We start from the raw sequence: 13,243 nt of genomic DNA, 5'->3' as shown, positions 1-13,243 counted from the left end.
AGTGTAGGTCAGGGTCAATGTGTAGCTGGAGCAGTGTAGTGTAGGTCAGGGACAATGTGTAGCTGGAGCAGTGTAGGTCAGGGACAATGTGTAGCTGGACCAGTGTAGTGTAGGTCAGGGACAATGTGTAGCTGGAGCAGTGTTACTGTAGGTCAGGGACAATGTGTAGCTGGAGCAGTGTAGGTCAGGGACAATGTGTAGCTGGATCAGTGTAGTGTAGGTCAGGGACAATATGTTGCTGGAGCAGTGTAGTGTAGGTCAGGGACAATGTGTAGCTGGAGCAGTGTAGTGTAGGTCAGGGTCAATGTGTAGCTGGAGCAGTGTAGTGTAGGTCAGGGACAATGTGTAGCTGGAGCAGTGTAGGTCAGGGACAATGTGTAGCTGGACCAGTGTAGTGTAGGTCAGGGACAATGTGTAGCTGGAGCAGTGTTACTGTAGGTCAGGGACATTTAGCAGCATCTATTAAATTCTGTGGTTCAATGCCATTCATTCAGCATGTGGATTCTTTGTTACCAGGCTGGTACACTGTGCAATCAGCCCCACACATCTCTTCTATTGCTATGACTAACCCACTACTGTACATTCAGCAGGCTTCTTAACGTCAATAGTCAACTTTGAAATGGAAGCTGATGGCTCAACAGAGTAGTAGAGACGAGATGGTAAGGTCCATTTTTTCATTATCATCCTCCTCCTCATTGTCATCCTTCCTCTCATCCTCATCATGATCAGCGCAGGCAGACACCCTCAGTAGAAGTAAGGGAATTATTGCAAACATGTAATACCCTTGAAACTGTTTGTGTATCACAGAGATCCTGTCAAAGTTCTATGTAAATCTATGGTCTGGAGATACTGTGCCTGTGACCTATTTACATTCAACTATTGATCAACTTCTGCCTCGGTTGATTAGCAGGGGAGATAATGCAGCCTCTGCCATATACAGTACTTCTGTTGACAGTCAGCATGATCTAGCGGTTACCCTGGGGTTGTGTGTGTGTGTGTGTGTGTGTGACAGCGAGAACCAGTGAGAGAGAGAGAGATTGACTGATATGCAACCTCCTGTGTTTCTGTAAGGCACACAGTGTTCAGTCCCAGCTGTAGCCTGTATATGTCCCAGACAGAGAGATGAAAATGCAGAGCTCCTGCTTTTGACTCAATGTGAGACAACTGACAACAGCTGACTAGAACTGGGCTCAAGTGAGACTTGGGAAAATGTTGACTAAGCCAAATAAATTACGCCTTTTCCATTGTGTAATACACTTTAGACAAAATAATGTAGAATACAGCACTGATGTAGAATACAGCACTGATGAACAATACAACACTGATGAACAATACAACACTGATGAACAATACAACACTGATGTACAATACAGCACTGATGAACAATACAACACTGATGAACAATACAACACTGATGTACAATACAGCACTGATGAACAATACAACACTGATGTACAATACAACACTGATGAACAATACAACACTGATGAACAATACAACACTGATGTACAATACAGCACTGATGAACAATACAACACTGATGTACAATACAGCACTGATGAACAATACAACACTGATGAACAATACAACACTGATGTACAATACAGCACTGATGAACAATACAACACTGATGAACAATACAACACTGATGAACAATACAACACTGATGAACAATACAACACTGATGAACAATACAACACTGATGTACAATACAGCACTGATGAACAATACAACACTGATGAACATTACAACACTGATGAACAATACAACACTGATGAACAATACAACACTGACGAACAATACAACACTAATGTACAATACAGCACTGATGAACAATACAATACTGATGAACAATACAACACTGATGAACAATACAACACTGATGAACAATACAACACTGATGTACAATACAGCACTGATGAACAATACAACACTGATGTACAATACAACACTGATGAACAATACAACACTGATGAACAATACAACACTGATGAACAATACAACACTGATGAACAATACAACACTGATGAACAATACAACACTGATGAACAATACAACACTGATGTACAATACAGCACTGATGAACAATACAACACTGATGTACAATACAGCACTGATGAACAATACAACACTGATGAACAATACAACACTGATGTACAATACAGCACTGATGAACAATACAACATTGATGAACAATACAGCACTGATGAACAATACAACACTGATGTACAATACAATACTGATGAACAATACAACACTGATGAACAATACAACACTGATGTACAATACAGCACTGATGAACAATACAACACTGATGAACAATACAACACTGATGAACAATACAACACTAATGTACAATACAGCACTGATGAACAATACAACACTGATGAACAATACAACACTGATGAACAATACAACACTGATGAACAATACAACACTGATGTACAATACAACACTGATGAACAATACAACACTGATGAACAATACAACACTAATGTACAATACAGCACTGATGAACAATACAACACTGATGAACTATACAACACTGATGAACAATACAACACTGATGAACAATACAACACTGATGTACAATACAGCACTGATGAACAATACAAAACTGATGAACAATACAACACTGATGTACAATACAACACTGATGAACAATACAGCACTGATGAACAATACAACACTGATGAACAATACAACACTGATGAACAATACAACACTGATGAACAATACAACACTGATGAACAATACAACACTGATGTACAATACAGCATACTTTACACAGCAGCAAAATATCCTCCACATATTCTCTCTCCACCAGCTGTTCAAGGCTGCTGGGTCAAGGCTCTGTGTCAGGACAGGTCACTGTTAATATGACCCACGGACCGACAGCACAAACCTTAGTTCCCTACCATAACCTTTATTAAAGTAGCCAGTTTGGGCAGGGGTGTGTGTGTGTGTGTGTGTGTGTGTGTGTGTGTGTGTGTGTGTGTGTGTGTGTGTGTGTGTGTGTGTGTGTGTGTGTGTGTGTGTGTGTGTGTGTGTGTGTGTGTGTGTGTGTGTGTGTGCGTGTGCGTGCGCGTGCGCGTGTGTGTGTGTGTGTGTGTGTGTGTGTGTGTGTGTGTGTGTGTGTGTGTGTGTGTGTGTGTGTGTGTGCGTATGTGTGTGTGCGTATGTGTGTGTGCCTGCCCCCTCACATGTTCATGTAACACAATAAGTCATGTCAGCAGAAGGCAGCTATCTTCCTTCCATTTAGCTGGTTTTCAACAGCAATGGGATAATGGACCACACAGTGGTGGAGAACGAGGCTTTGTTATTGTGTTTCTCTTGCTTACTTCTGCGTAGTTGCTTTACGGCGTCAAATTATTGTTATGATCCGTTATCCCTTTGTTTTCATGTGTCTGTGAAGCTAGAACAGTCTAATGTGGACAAACAGCTTTTTGAAGTAGATTTGAGTGCAGATCATGTCACATAGCAAATGTGATGCTTAGTTTACTGTCCTACAGGCACGGCTATGCTGTTGTTTCATTGGCTCAGTTGGTAGAGCATGGAGCTCGCACTGTCAGTGTTGTGGGTTCCATTCCCGTGGGCCATCTACAGTATATTTCAAATGTATCATCTGTTAAATGGCATATATTATTTGATTTGGAAGAGTTATTAAATGGAGATCAAACAAGCTCAATTATCAACTTTTGAATAACTGTGACTCGTTAGTAGAGGTTTAGCATGTCAGCCTCTGGGCTTTAAATCTGAATTAAAACAGGCAATAAACACAACGGCTACTATGTTACTATAGTAACTGTAGCAGTGCGGCAACGGTAACAGTGCGGTAACAATCTTACCCATGCTATTGCCAACTACCTCTACTACTATCATGATAGAAGGCACTCATTAGTACTCATTAGAAGAAGGCTAGAATTCTTTATTCGTGACTGTGAAATATGTGGTTGTTTTAAGTTGAACGCACTGACTGTAAATCGCTCTGGATGAGAGCGTCTGCTAAATGACCAGCATGTACATGTCTTAAAGAACACAGACTTCAACATGATATTGTGAGTCAACACTTTCCATCCCATCAATTTAGAACCGTTTTCTAAAACTTCATCGCGGGTGTCTCTCTCTCCATTCCTCTCAATGTTTCATGCTGAGGTTTTGTGCAGTCTGTTGAGTGTTGGCTCTGTGAATAGCTCCCTGGGAGATGGAAGGACCAAGGCAAACGCTTCCTGAATGACTCATTGTTTGTCTAATTAGAAACCATGGTGGAGGAGTGTGCGTGTGTGTGTGTGTGTGTGTGTGTGTGTGTGTGTGTGTGTGTGTGTGTGTGTGTGTGTGTGTGTGTGTGTGTGTGTGTGTGTGTGTGTGTGTGTGTGTGTGTGTGTGTGTGTGTGTGTGTGTGTGTGTGTGTGTGTGTGTGTGTGTGTGTGTGTGTGTGTGTGTGTAGAGGTGCTTCTATATCCAGTCTGGGGTTACCTCCCTAAATGCCAGTGTGCTTCTCACTATGAGGCCTCCGGAGGACAACAGAGTCATAGAGGCACTACAGTGAAGAAGACAAGTGACAGTGTTCAATGATTAGATGATAAACGTCACGGTTTGATTCGATTTTGATTCCTTGTGAATGCCTTTTTTTGTATTTGTTTTGTATGAAAGGATGCTTCGTTGGCCATGAATTCACTGAATCATGAAGGTGCTAATGGCTTTGTCACTTCAATCATAAAACAATGGGGGTATTGCAATAGAGCATTTTCCAGTGTGCTCCTCACACTGCATACAGTATGCATCCAGATGTGTCTATTGGGACTCCATTTTTACCCATCTTATATCGATGGATATATTCTCTTTCCTCTCTGCAGGGAATGACCTGGAACGTATCATGTCTGAAGTACAGGGGACGTTGGAGTTTTCTGTAGAGCTGAACAAGTTTCACAATGTGGATCTCTTCCAGAGAGGGTGAGTTTAATGGAGGTGGACCGGTGAACCCCGCTCCTGGGATGAGTAAACTTACCCTGAGACCTGAAGACTGCCCAAGCTAATCATTAGGCTTTAGCTCAGCGGGCAAACACACTCCTGTGGCATGTAGGAAACTTGGGTTGAAACAGTCTCCACCTGTATCTCTGGCTGCTTCATAGTTCATATTAATTCCCACTGACAGTCTCCACCTGTATCTCTGGCTGCTTCACTTAATACCCACTGACAGTCTCCACCTGAATCTCTGGGTGCTTCACTTAATACCCACTGTATCTCTGGCTGCTTCATAGTTCATATTAATACCCACTGACAGTCTCCACCTGTATGTCTGGTTGCTTCACTTAATACCCACTGTATCGCTGGCTGCTTCACTTAATACCCACTGACAGTTTCCACCTGTATCTCTGGCTGCTTCATAGTTCATATTAATTCCCACTGACAGTCTCCACCTGTATCTCTGGCTGCTTCACTTAATACCCACTGTATCGCTGGCTGCTTCACTTAATACCCACTGACAGTTTCCACCTGTATCTCTGGCTGCTTCATAGTTCATATTAATTCCCACTGACAGTCTCCATCTGAATCTGGCTGCTTCATAGTTCATATTAATTCCCACTGACAGTCTCCACCTGTATCTCTGGCTGCTTCATAGTTCATATTAATACCCACTGACAGTCTCCACCTGTATCTCTGGCTGCTTCACTTAATACCCACTGACAGTCTCCACCTGTATATCTGGCTGCTTCACTTAATACCCACTGACAGTCTCCACCTGTATCTCTGGCTGCTTTATAGTTCATATTAATACCCACTGACAGTATCCACCTGTATCTCTGGCTGCTTCATAGTTCATATTAATACCCACTAACAGTCTCCACCTGAATCTCTGGGTGCTTCACTTAATACCCACTGTATCTCTGGCTGCTTCATAGTTCATATTAATACCCACTGACAGTCTCCACCTGTATGTCTGGTTGCTTCACTTAATAGCCACTGACAGTTTCCACCTGTATCTCTGGCTGCTTCATAGTTCATATTAATTCCCACTGACAGTCTCCACCTGTATCTCTGGCTGCTTCACTTAATACCCACTGTATCTCTGGCTGCTTCATAGTTCATATTAATTCCCACTGACAGTCTCCATCTGAATCTGGCTGCTTCATAGTTCATATTAATTCCCACTGACAGTCTCCACCTGTATCTCTGGCTGCTTCATAGTTCATATTAATACGCACTGACAGTCTCCACCTGTAGCTCTGGCTGCTTCATAGTTAATATTAATACCCACTAACAGTCTCCACCTGTATCTCTGGCTGCTTCACTTAATACCCACTGACCACCTCCATCTGTAGCTCTGGCTGCTTCATAGTTAATATTAATACCCACTAACAGTCTCCACCTGTATATCTGGCTGCTTCACTTAATACCCACTGACAGTTTCCACCTGTAGCTCTGGCTGCTTCATAGTTAATATTAATACCCACTGACAGTCTCCACCTGTATCTCTGGCTGCTTCATAGTTCATATTAATTCCCACTGACAGTCTCCACCTGTATCTCTGGCTGCTTCACTTAATGCCCACTGACAGTCTCCACCTGTATCTCTGGCTGCTTCACTTAATACCCACTGACAGTCTCCACCTGTATCTCTGGCTGCTTCATAGTTCATATTAATACCCACTGACAGTATCCACCTGTATCTCTGGCTGCTTCATAGTTCATATTAATACCCACTGACAGTCTCCACCTGCATATCTGGCTGCTTCACTTAATACCCACTGATGGTCTCCACCTGTATCTCTGGCTGCTTCACTTAATACTCACTGCCAGTCTCCACCTGTAGCTCTGGCTGCTTCATAGTTAATATTAATACCCACTAACAGTCTCCACCTGTATCTCTGGCTGCTTCAGTTAATACCCACTGACAGTCTCCATCTGTAGCTCTGGCTGCTTCATAGTTAATATTAATACCCACTAACAGTCTCCACCTGTATCTCTGGCTGCTTCATAGTTAATATTAATACCCACTGACAGTCTCCACCTGTAGCTCTGGCTGCTTCATAGTTAATATTAATACCCACTAACAGTCTCCACCTGTATCTCTGGCTGCTTCATAGTTCATATTAATACCCACTGACAGTCTCCACCTGTATGTCTGGCTGCTTCACTTAATACCCACTGACAGTCTCCACCTGTATCTCTGGCTGCTTCACTTAATACCCACTGACAGTCTCCACCTGTATCTCTGGCTGCTTCACTTAATACCCACTGACAGTCTCCAACTGTAGCTCTGGCTGCTTCATAGTTAATATTAATACCCACTAACAGTCTCCACCTGTATCTCTGACTGCTTCACTTAATACCCACTGACAGTCTCCATCTGTAGCTCTGGCTGCTTCATAGTTAATATTAATACCCACTAACAGTCTCCACCTGTATCTCTGGCTGCTTCACTTAATACCCACTGACAGTTTCCACCTGTAGCTCTGGCTGCTTCATAGTTCATATTAATACCCACTGACAGTCTCCACCTGTATCTCTGGCTGCTTCATAGTTCATATTAATACCCACTAACTGTCTCCACCTGTATGTCTGGTTGCTTCACTTAATACCCACTGACAGTTTCCACCTGTATCTCTGGCTGCTTCATAGTTCATATTAATACCCACTAACAGTCTCCACCTGTATCTCTGGCTGCTTCACTTAATACCCACTGTCAGTGGGTATTAATATTAACTATGAAACAGCCAGAGCTACAGGTGGAAACTGTCAGTGGGCATTAAGTGAAGCAGCCAGAGATACAGGTGGAGATTGTTAGTGGTTATTAATATTAACTATGAAGCAGCCAGAGCTACAGGTGGAGACTGTCAGTGGGTATTAAGTGAAGCAGCCAGAGATACAGTTGGAGACTGTTAGTGGGTATTAAGTGAAGCAGCCAGACATACAGGTGGAGACTGTTAGTGGGTATTAATATGAACTATGAAGCAGCCAGAGATACAGGTGGAAACTGTCAGTCTACATTGGGAATGGGGTGCTATCTGGGACACAGACACGGGGTAGAATAGGGTCAGATTATAACCGGGCATCTGGCTAGCCTGTGGGATGTGACTCTGGCAGACTGAATGGCCAGCTTTACCCAGATTATATTTTCCTGGCTCCAAACAGGACAGGGAGGCCTCAAGCTTTTGGCCAAATATAATCCTGCTTAGCTGAGCCTGAGTGCACTAATATATTTGTTCTTATGCATGTTTCCCCCCAGAACAGCAACATGGAGGAAGTAGGTCTGATCGGAGGACAGAACAGAGGGAGAGAGAGTCAAAGACTCCTGTCCAAGTGACTGCTTGTGTAAAGAAAACACAGTCATTGGCTATTGTGAGATAAGGAGAAATGTACAAAGAAAGACCATTAGGTTAAACATCTATGCAAGTCTTATATACAGCCCTGAAAAAGCTATTCCCATGTATGTTTTATACAAACCCTATAGAAGAGTGATTGTATTAAACAAAAGTCTGTGTTTGATGTTTTAAACCAGGAGAGGGTGATAAGAGCAGCACAGGCCTTTTAGTTGAGCTGAGCGGATGGCGAATTAGTCACGTCTAACGTTGCTCTTGATGCTCTAATCAGGTTTGATTGATAATCCTGGCTGTAGTTTCTAGGAGCATGCCCATTTGAAGTCCATTTCAATCACAGTGTGTGATACCCAGAATGCACTTCTTCAACCACGAAGCATCTGTTTCTGACGTTCTAACTAGTACAATTAATGAATGTTTGCTCTTTTGTTTTTATTGGAAACGTGCTCATATGTCAATGATCTAGTGCATGATATCAGGACAAACTACAGGTATACTGTATGTCATTCATATCTCTTTCTCTCTGCTGTCTTTTTCCCACAATACACTCTAACCATAACATGTTCTACAATGGGTTTCACACAGTCGTGCTGTGATCTGCCTTGAACCTTTTTCGTAGCTAAGTCTATATCCTTATTTATCAACTTCCAAAACCTTTTCCCTGCTTTTCACTGTCACGCCTCCGTTTCCCAGAGGCGGTCGCTTGCTAAAACCCTGATGGTACCATGTCTGTTCACAGCTAGGCTCTGGTCTCTTCCATCGTCTTCTGATGGGTCTCAAATCCAATTATATTTGTCACATGCGCCGAATACAACAGGTGTAGGCCTTACAGTGAAATGCTTACATACAAACCCTTAACCAACAATGCTTTAAAAAGTTAAGAAGAAAAATGTGTTAAGTAAAAAATAGATAAATAGTTTTAAAAAAATAAATAAAATAAAAGTAACAAATAATTAAAGAGCAGCACTAAAATAACAATAGCAATAGCAAGGCTATATACAGGGTGTACCAGTACCGGTTAGTCGAGGGATTTGAGGTAATATGTACATGTAAGTAGAGTTAAAGTGACCATGCAAAGATAATAAACAGAGAGTAGCAGCAGCGTAAAAAAGGACTCTGGGTAGCCCTTTGATTAGCTGTTCAGGAGTCTCATGGCTTGGCGGTAGAAGCTGTTAAGAAGCCTTTTGGACCTAGACTTGGCGCTCCGGTACCGCTTGCTGCTTGCGGTAGCAGAGAGAACAGTCTATGACTAGGGTGGCTGGAGTCTGACAATTCTTAGGGCCTTCCTCTGACACTGCCTGGTATAGAGGTCCTGGATGGCAGGAAGCTTGGTCCCAGTGATATACTGGGCTGTCCACACTACCCTCTGTAGTTCCTTGCGGTCAGAGGTCGAGCAGTTGCCATACCAGGCAGTGATGCAACCAGTGATGCTCTCGATGATGCAGCTGTAGAACCTTTTGAGGATCTGAGGACCCATGCCAAATCTTTTCAGTCTCCTGAGGGGGTATAGGCTTTGTCGTTCCCTCTTCACGACTGCCTTAGTGTGTTTGGACCATGTTAGTTTGTTGGTGATGTAGACACGAAGGAACTTAAAGCTCTGAAACCTGCTCTACTTCAGTCCTGTCGGTGAGAATGGGGGCATGCTCAGTCCTCCTTTTCCTGTAGTCCACAATCATCTCCTTTGTCTTGATCACATTGAGGGAGAGGTTGTTGTCCTGGCACCACACGGGCAGGTCTCTGACCTCATCCCTATAGGCTGTCTCATCATTGTTTGTGATCAGGCCTACCAGTGTTGTGTCATTGGCAAACTTAATAATGGTGTTGGAGTCGTGCCTGGCCATGCAGTCATGAGTGAACAGGGAGTAGAGGAGGGGACTGAGCACGCACCCCTGAGGGGCCCCGGGTTGAGGATCAGCGTGGTGGATGTGTTGTTACCTACCCTTACCACCTGGGGGTGTCCAGTCTGGAAGTCCAGGATCCAGTTGCAGAGGGAGGTGTTTAGTCCCAGGGTCCTTAGCTTAGTGATGAGCTTGGAGGGCACTATGGTGTTGAACACTGAGCTGTAGTCGATGAATAGCATTCTCACATAGGTGTTCATTTTGTCCAGGTGGGAAAGTGCAATTGCAGGGGACACAATGTGTTTTTACACAGAACCACATCCATTCACACTCCAATACTGAAAGTGATCTTTGAAAGATACGCGTTTCACTGCACTTTTCATACCTACCCCTATCTTTTTTTTTACGAAGGAATGCTGTATGTCAGCATTTACAGGATGATAATAGTATGCATGTGGCAATTCCAAATGATAGTATTGGGGATGTAGTATCAGTTTGATCATCTATTGTTCAGAGCTCTACTACCGTTGACCTTCAAGCACAGACAGCAGCAGACTCCACTGAATGGTGCATTACGATGAGTCATTTCTTATTTATTTGCCATTTTATCCGGTCCTCATTAATAATGAAGGTACATTTGTACAATTCCTTAGCAGCTGTGTTTAACATGACAGTGCTAGCCCCGGGTCTGTTGTCATGGAAAGCAGCAGTTCTTTCCATTCCATTATGGACATTGATTACATATGCTATAGTGTGTGTGTGTGGTATGCTTAGTGATGCGTAGCACCGGTATGTGTGTATTAGCTATTTGAGGATGCCGTATCTTAATTTGATCCTCCTGTTGTTGAAGGAATTTTCCTGCACGGCAGGTAATGCAAACTTGTAGTGTATTTGAGGCTTAAAAAAGGCTTCTACAGTTTGTAATTTCCACTTTAAAATGTCAGACTTGATTTGCCCTAATAAAAAATGAATCGACCCCTACAAAAGATGTCCATTAATTATAATCCACATAATAATTCACAGTTCCTGTTGCTGCAGGTATATTGTTCTGCTGTAGCAAACTGGCTCAAAATGAATATCCTACATCTGTGTAGCAACTGAATGTATTGCATGGTTTTCTCCCTCCAGATTCTACCAGGTCCGAGCAGGTCTGAAGGTCTCTCCTCGTGTACCACACAGGTTGATAGCGACAACACCAGGGAATACAGGTAATGTTCTCACATTGAGTTAAATCTGAATAATGTTGGGTGTTTTTAATGGATTGTTTGTACTTTGAAGCAGCAGTATGTTTTCCATTTGCCATAGATTGGGCCAGGAGTTTTTTCCTGAGCAGATTCTGGTCAGGTCATGCTGAAATATACATAGATGCCATAGAACAGTTTCTTAGTTTTACAGATACTAATTCCCACATAAATGTACATCACTGATTCCAGCAATGGGCAGGTGGGCTAGACCCACACCAGCTTGTAGCATACCGAGACTTCTATACAGGTAGTTTGAGTTCATGCATAACATACCAGTGGTTGGGACACTGTGTCTATGCAGTCTGTTAGGCCAGGGACTGTTGTGGGTTGAGTGTGAGATGACAATGCTTGTCTGGTTACCCTGCTACATGATTACATTCATCTTCTGTGATCCACATTCTTAGCCACAATGACACACATGCTGAAGTACAGTTTCCTTTGATGTTTCTGAAAACAACACCTGCTTTTTATTGCATTTGGCCACTGAAACCATAGTGTATGGGAACAGTAGTGTGTTGCTGGTGTGCTGTGTTGGAGCCTTGGTCTTGTCTTTGTATCAGGGGGCCCGACGTTTTGGAGGAATGAAGTCTGTGCCACATGCTGTTTGTATGGCCCATATTATTCATGTCTCTGATGTGTTATACCATCTGGTTAGGCCTCATACAACAGGCCACCATTAGCACCTAACTATGGGTGCTTCAGGGATGCATAATGTGCAGGAATCGGAGACAGCCATGAAAACGGCCTATCTTTGTCTTAGAGGTGTGAAACCAAAAGGTTTATTGAACATCATCGTTTCGACTAATGATTTAAACAGTGCAAGTGTCACAGCTGCCTTTAACACATGCACATTTGTTTTGTATTGCATTGAGTTTTGATGTAGACTACGCATGTTCTGCACCGGAGAAAGTAGGCCCGCTCTTCCCGAGAAGATACAGTCCCACAGAAAGAGACGGGGCAAAGTTCCCATTGCCACCGAGTGTCTCCTGCCTGTCTTACAATCGGGTTTAGGGGTGTGTACGTATTCACAAGAAGATCAAAGGCTTTTGTTGTAACATGACAGAGTTGAATGACGAGTTACAACAGAGGACATCTGGCATTGGACACACCAACAGAGAAGTAACAGTGTGTTACTTCTCGCTGACCGCTTCCTCTCGTGTTCTCTGTTTAGTAGTAATAAGCCTTGTTGTTATTGGTGGAAAGTTCTTCCTATTCTCTCTGTGAGGAATGGCAGGCTGATGAATCTGGCTGAAGTACATGATGCGATTTCTCCCTTTGTGGCGCATTTACAACTGCACTTTTTGTTGACTTCAGTGGCCGTTACTAAAATGTTAGTGTTGAGAATATATTTTCTCGGTGCACCAGACCGTTCCAGTAGACCAGGCTGACACACACTGTCATTAGCAGACAGATCTGGTCCCCTGGATAAGCAGGAAGCCATATCCCAGGCGTCTCTGATTTGCTGTAATAAAAACATCTATTATTAGTACATTATGATTGGAACAGGACGCAGGGAACAGTGTGTGTGTGTGTGTGTGTGTGGGTAAGTGTGTGCATGGTTCGGGCTGCAAAAGCCGTTTATTGTGTTGGTCTGACCCTGACATTGAGATGTGACACTCGGGCATTTCTTCAGACCCTCCAGCCACCTGCTGCTCCTAGCCTCCTACTGACTGTGATAATCTGGATGTCACTCTGACCTCTGTGGGGAAGTCAGGGAGGAATTGATCAGACCAACGCGACCTGTTGTATGGTGGAGCTTCACATGGTGTTGTGCAGCATAAAACAGCACAGTATTTTACTGTATCAATTTGTGAAGTACAGAGCAGTATATAATGAGAGGT

At 43.2% G+C, this 13,243-nt stretch overlaps 1 protein-coding gene across 1 annotated transcript in view; it reads left to right on the top strand.

Moving 5' to 3' along the window:
- The window catches only part of LOC124013316 (protein FAM135B-like), a 60,052-nt gene that overhangs the window by 7,649 nt on the left and 39,160 nt on the right, over nucleotides 1-13,243 (top strand). The window contains exons 2-3 of the mRNA XM_046327586.1: nucleotides 4,857-4,953; nucleotides 11,287-11,366. Coding sequence (XP_046183542.1) covers nucleotides 4,877-4,953; nucleotides 11,287-11,366 — 157 coding nt within the window. The 5' untranslated portion in view covers nucleotides 4,857-4,876. The remainder of the gene's footprint in view (nucleotides 1-4,856; nucleotides 4,954-11,286; nucleotides 11,367-13,243) is intronic.

This window comes from Oncorhynchus gorbuscha, linkage group LG24 (assembly GCF_021184085.1).
Source record: "Oncorhynchus gorbuscha isolate QuinsamMale2020 ecotype Even-year linkage group LG24, OgorEven_v1.0, whole genome shotgun sequence".
Taxonomy (NCBI): domain Eukaryota; kingdom Metazoa; phylum Chordata; class Actinopteri; order Salmoniformes; family Salmonidae; genus Oncorhynchus; species Oncorhynchus gorbuscha.
This window is presented reverse-complemented; position numbering and strand designations above follow the sequence as displayed.